Source organism: Scomber scombrus, chromosome 19 (assembly GCF_963691925.1).
Source record: "Scomber scombrus chromosome 19, fScoSco1.1, whole genome shotgun sequence".
Taxonomy (NCBI): domain Eukaryota; kingdom Metazoa; phylum Chordata; class Actinopteri; order Scombriformes; family Scombridae; genus Scomber; species Scomber scombrus.
The window spans coordinates 10,388,911-10,395,043 of NC_084988.1; the positions used below are offsets into that span (position 1 = coordinate 10,388,911).

Here is a 6,133-nt window from a genome sequence, read left to right on the forward strand (position 1 = left end):
TGAAAGAGAAATGTTAAGAATATGGTTTTCTTGGGGCTTTATAGGACGTGAGTCAGTTTATTTTTATGAATCAAAGAACAGATTTATACACTCAAAGAGAGAAATGTCAAGTCAGAGCTTAAGTCAAGTGTCTTATTGTCACTCTTAATTCTAGTTAGAGTCTAAAAGGGCTTCATGACACCCACACTATGAAACCTAAAATGGCCTCAGACCCTCAGTGAGAACAATAAAAAGCTCCCACAAAAACCTCATTAGGAAAGAAAGAAGAAAGCAGAAACATTGGCAAGGGCATCACAACTCTTTACAGTCCCTTCTAACATGCTCAAAATTCACTATTTATCTACATTGCAATTATTATCTCACCCCAGGCCAAAAAACCTAGAGTACAAGCAGCCCAGCCAAACGCACAACTAGCAAGTTAATGTTCCAGCTCCTTTAGGCGTCTCCTGAAATCGTGTCCCAAAATGCATCAGGGGAGAGAAATACTTGCATTTATGGTTAGCCTTCGGGACTAAATTACGACAGAAATAGACAAACACATCTGCGCTCCGGTGTCATCTAACTTAATGATATGTGTTTAAGTTTATTTACAAGATTTCCATATTGTATAGCTTGAGTTTGTGTGTTGGTATTTTGAATGCATGTCTGTGATGTTCCCTAATGACATGGGGATGATATTGGTAAAAATTGCCTCTGAATTCATATTCCATACACAGCACAGACATGTCATTTGGATGCTTTTAACATTATTTTATATGAGAAGGGGCCCTAAAACTCTGCACTTCCTTGACCTGTTTACTTTTCATTTTTAAACCTGTAAATGTGATTTCTGTCTGGTCGTAAATGTATATTAATGCACAAGCTGAATAAAAAAGTCTCTCACGTGCAGCCCCTCGGTTATTGACATTCTATTTCCAGCTCTATGCAGACAAATATACACAGCCAGTGGAAACCATGATGGCGGGGATGCATATATACTACAGCAATGGATGATGGTCAAATTCCCTCTGGTCATCACGGTGACCACAGGTGGTTTCCATGTAAAATACCACTGTCTGATTGGTGAATATGTACCCCAGAGTGTCCTCCATATTTCACTTTAAAGCTATTGCTGTCTACAGCGTCTGTAGGAAATGGCACAGACATGCCACCCTGAAAAAGTGCACTGCTTGCTCTTTTGAATTTTAAAACCAGTTATTTACACAATGTATTTTCTTTTTTCTAATTAGGGAACATGTCTGGTCCAAGGTCCATGAATTGAATCTTTGTAGAGACGTTGCCTTGATGACACAGTGTAATCTGGAAAAATGATCTGGTAGGAAACAGACACTTATCTGGCCTGAAATTAATGTGATTCTCTACGGTGCGAAAACACATATATTCATGTTTTTTTCATAAACAGAAGATAGAGCAGTCTATCAGAGTCTCTATGATGATAAATATTTAGTGCAGCTTGTATGCATCAGCTCACCACGCAGGTTATAGGCAAACTGTGGCTCTACCAGGTCTCTCTTACACACCTTGCAGACCTGCCCCTTGTTCACTCTGACCTTTGTTTTTGAGGCCTGCATCTGAAAAGGTAGAGAGTGAAAGGGCAATAGGGTTCAGAAAAAAACAAAACAAGAATACACACAATGTTCACTGCAGTAAAAAAGTCATGAAATGTTATAAAAATGTGGAATATGTCATTAAACTCACCCAAATGACCTTGTGCCTCGAGAGCTCCGCCTGGACCAGAGCCTGTTGCAGCCTTCTCATCCGCCTCTGGTGAAAGGTCTCCCTGAGGGATCCAACCAGGAACTGGGAGACCAGTTGAACAGACCAGGACTCAGGCAGGAGATGGATGGCCTCCTCTGCAGCAAAGACCTGAGGGTTGTTGTTGAGCAGATCCACGGCTGCACTGGTGAGATCCTCAGAGCTCAGGTAAATTTTGAGCAGGGTGAGCAGCAGGGTATTCCTGAACTTTGTGTCCTGGCCTTGGGCGGCCTTGTAGCAGTAGGCCTCTGCAGCCTGGGGGTCTCGCCCCTGGTGAACAAGCACTTGCAGGGACTGGGAGTGTTCACTGGTCCTGCCGAGGAGAATGGCTTTCTCAATGAACAGGGTTGTTGGCTTGACTCGTTCTATGGTGAGAAGAAAACAATACTTATACTGTAATTTATTCATAGTTATGTCATGGATTAATTTTTCACAAGACATCCACACACCATATACAGTCGAGATGTCATAGAATTTTGAGTCCCATAGCAGCTGCTGCAACTTCCTTCTGGTTGCCTGCAGATCTGACTTTGTTTCCTCTTCCTCTTGCAGTGTCTGAGTAACATATGCAAGGGCCAGACGGCTGTGATGTCTCTCCTCCTGGGGGCAGATTACAGCAATCATTTCTTGGTGCATTTAATAAAGGAGGCAGGGTATAAGATTAAGTGGCTGCTGTACCCACCTCACTGTTCACATCGTGAATTAAGAACTCAAGATACAGAAGCAGTGCCAGGGGATGCTTCTCCAAGAGATCGAGGACATCTTGCGTCACAAAATGATCATCTGGTGGACGCTTGGTGAAAATCTGTACACCCATCTTATTCAGATAAAGGACAACTGTTATTGGTAATTTGATGATGAAGTCAATAACCAAAACATGGCTCATAAGTGAGGCAATTTAGTTAATATACTGGGAGGTTTTTGCAGGTTGTTTATATCTGTAACACATCATTGCATTGTGCAACTCTGCCCTCTGCAGTTAAGTTGTGAACATGAAATAAACAGACACCTCTTGGTTTCTGTGCAGGGTCCAGTCTGCAAATGTCCACACAACATGTCTGTCTTTCAGCTGACTGAGAGTCCACATGATGTGTCCATAGATATCAGAGCAAGAGGGGTCTTGATGGAAACCTTCTGCAATCTTTATCCATGTCTGGAGGGATAAAACAGGCTAAAATACACAACATATCTACATGTAGTTGGATATATGTGTGAAGTCTTGGGGAAATATACCTTTATTGCATCAATTTGCTTGCCATGACTTTGATAGAGTGAACCTAATGCAAAAAAACTGTGAATAAAACAACAAATAGTCAATCAAAAAGTGCAAGTATAGCAAATATTATTATATCAATGAATTGGAGCCTGTCAAGAGTAATTTGTCATGAATTATTTTCACACCAAGCATATTACCAGATTTGTAAGATTTGTATAGATTGCCTTTTACTTCTGAAACACATTATTTATGTTTTACCTGTTGTGTTGCTCCAGAACAGGAACACAGTAGTCCAGACTGCAAGCATTGGGAAATGCTACAAGCTGCTGCAGATTTTCACTGTCTGTCTGTTCTGTGTACAGCCTCAGGAGGGTGCAGTCAACCTCTTCACTGCACTTCAGGCCTTGTTCCATGTCCCGGACTGCTCTGAGGAAATCTCCCAGGAAGGCCAGGTAATCATAAAATGTGCTTCTGTCCTCTTGCCAGAGCACCTGGAGATCTCTGCTCTTGTTCATTTGATCAAGTTGGGATTGAAAGTCCCCACTGACACATGACTGCATGTTAGGGTAGAGACGGATGATTTCTCTGGGGTCCAGTTCACCTTTACTGTTCAAATTGGTAATGAGTATTGATCTGTGTTAAACTTCAGTGTACACAAGTCAGCAGAAAAGACACACTATTCACGAAATCCACATACTTTTACTGCGCTGTCGGCTTGGATTTATTTAGCATGTTTTGAATTTGGAATGACATGTAAGGGTGGTTTTATTCTCACATGAATAGATCCCTGGCCTCGTAAAAACCCTCCTGGTAAAAATGAACAAATCCAGCCAGACAAGTTATGGCCTTCTGCAGCTCCTGCCAGTAAAAATATTCTATTACACGAGGCACACATGGCATTAACATATTTAATGCATGAATATGTGAACTGAAATTGTTGAGGCATAAAACTGTGCGAGTACTCTCAAATCTGTTACAGTTCAGGATATTCAAAAAGCAATTATTACTCATTAGTGAATTAATTCTAACATCATGACCTTTAACCTGTAACCTGCGATATGGTGCAGATTACACAAAATCTCAGACACCATCTGCTGCCCTCAGTTGCATTCAACCAACTGGAATACACCTACAATAGCAGCTTACAACAATTTAGTTAAATATTATTGCGGATAAATATTTAATTCAAACAGCTGGGCAGCCAGCTGTGTTTGTAATGCATGCATAATATGTAGACATCATTGGTATGTATTAATCTATAAAATGGTTAAATTAAAGCAGCTCTGAATACTGCCAGGTAAACTAATAAATACAGAAAATACACAAAAAAATGCTAAGGCTACATTGTCGTACAGCTATATCCTATAAGGTGTAAAATTGTGCTTGCATGCAACTTTTTGACTCTTTATACAAATCTAGGCTAATTAGCTTAAGCAGGACTAGTTCATCCGTGTTACTTTTTTCTTCATTAGCTATTACCAAGCTCAATTACTAAATTGGAGAATCAAAATTGATTTTCAATCACAGAAAATTGGTCAAATAAAGTAGGTAAATTGTAAAGGTAGGTAAATTGTGGTAAAGAAAGGAGAAATAAATGCGTCTGTGTCATTTAGTTATCGTCAGAAATTTTGATTTGCATAACTTAAGAAGAAAAACGCAGCCTATTTGTTTGGGGACTTAGATTTAAGAACAGGGACACATTTGCTTCTAGCTGTGTGTCCATAAATTGCATTTCACCTGGTATGACTCAAGTGGATGACGACTTTGAACTCCGTCCAACAGCAATAAGGCCTCCTCAACCCTCTCGTGCCCTACAAGTGTCTGGATCTGCTCGTCCAACGGCACCAGGCGCAGGCTGAAAATGCCTCTTTCTGTGAACACTAACACACCATCTGAGGGGAGATTTGCATTTTAGGTTTTCAGAAACACTCAGTGTGTAGGAACAGTAAGTGCAAGAATGACTGACTGAATCAGTGCAAACAGAGACAGAAAAGGCTACATCCTCTAAATCAAAACTACCATTTGGCAGGCTATTGGTCTACAATCTGCCAGGATTAAGCATTGAATTAATGTTGCACAGTTTACCTGATGTGGAGAGCAGACCTTTCGCTCCGCTGAGACTCACAGTCTGTTTGTGTTTCTGATCTAATATGCTGTAGACAGACAACACTTGGGGCTGTAGGGTTAGGATGTAAGGGAAACATACTGCGGCTGCCAGCACCTCCTGAGGCCACTGCAGGGGAGGGCGCTGGCATATCCCGATCTTCATCACAAACATGCCTGAGGGATAAGGATAGAGAAATGATATCTTGGCTAAACAAATGTCCTCTGGCTAGATGGATATATGGAGGAGCGATATGAGATGATTAACTATATAGCTGCTTTGGAAAAGAAGCAAATAATGACACATTTAGATGCCTGTACTTAACAGCCTGTAGAACAACTTGTGCCATAAACATTTTGGCAGCTCTTACCCAAAGATTCAGGCCCATTCAGGAGGAATTCCCCTTGTCCCACCGAGGTAACAATGATATGCTGCCTGCTGTGATTGTGAGGAAACAGCTCCTCATTGCTCCCAGTTTTTATATCACACAGGAGATACTTGTCAGTAGTAGCTACACACAGAGTTGTGCCATCTATAGCCAAGGCCAAAGGTTCCTGGAAGAGAGGGACTTCCTTCACAACCTCCCACCTGTCCACTCCCACCACGTGGATCCGGATCACTTTCCTGCGGCTCGAAGAAGACACCATCTCCACACTTGCAGACTGAGCTGTGAGTTGTGAGTGGCATATCTCAAACAAAGAAACATACTGGATCTTTTTCAGACCTGGAACAGGCTCTAAGGAGAACATGTTAAGGGCAATAACACTCCGGTCCCACAGGACCAGCAGATGGTTGAAAAGTGGGACTGCCCTCAGGTGGGCCACTGGGTTGCTTGAGCCTAGTTTTCTCGCCCTGCCTTCTCTGGTTTTGCTCTGGCCAGGACTCAGGTGTCCATTTGTGCTACTGGAAAGAATGAGGTGCTGGACTGTTGCATCTTTGGTCCCTATATACACATTTCGGTCATAGCACTCAAGGCAGTGGATGCTGGATTTGTCCTTTTCTTTAGGAGCTGCTTGCTTTTCATAGACATCTGTTTGTGTGAAGGCTTTAAAAGCCAT

At 41.8% G+C, this 6,133-nt stretch overlaps 1 protein-coding gene across 1 annotated transcript; it reads right to left on the reverse strand.

The window, feature by feature from the left end:
* Window positions 1-1,233: 1,233 nt before the first annotated feature.
* si:ch211-266g18.9 (transforming growth factor-beta receptor-associated protein 1) lies at window positions 1,234-6,133 on the reverse strand. Its single transcript, XM_062440873.1, has 11 exons — window positions 5,446-6,133; window positions 5,057-5,251; window positions 4,709-4,863; window positions 3,747-3,829; window positions 3,230-3,577; window positions 2,989-3,046; window positions 2,765-2,908; window positions 2,438-2,572; window positions 2,205-2,355; window positions 1,699-2,120; window positions 1,234-1,571 (listed from the first exon to the last, which is right to left on the reverse strand). Exons 1-11 carry the CDS (start codon window positions 6,131-6,133, stop codon window positions 1,428-1,430), a joined length of 2,523 nt encoding a protein of 840 aa, XP_062296857.1. The 3' UTR covers window positions 1,234-1,427.

What these genes read in the sequence shown, in the direction of transcription:
- si:ch211-266g18.9 (XM_062440873.1), bottom strand. Translation starts at nt 6,133, where the DNA reads ATGGCTTTTAAAGCCTTCACACAAACAGATGTCTATGAAAAGCAAGCA. An exon ending in TTCACGATGTGAACAGTGAG is followed by an intron (nt 2,356 to 2,437) that starts GTGGGTACAGCA and finishes ATCTGCCCCCAG; the next exon opens with GAGGAGAGACATCACAGCCG. An exon ending in CGAGGCACAAGGTCATTTGG is followed by an intron (nt 1,572 to 1,698) that starts GTGAGTTTAATG and finishes CTACCTTTTCAG; the next exon opens with ATGCAGGCCTCAAAAACAAA.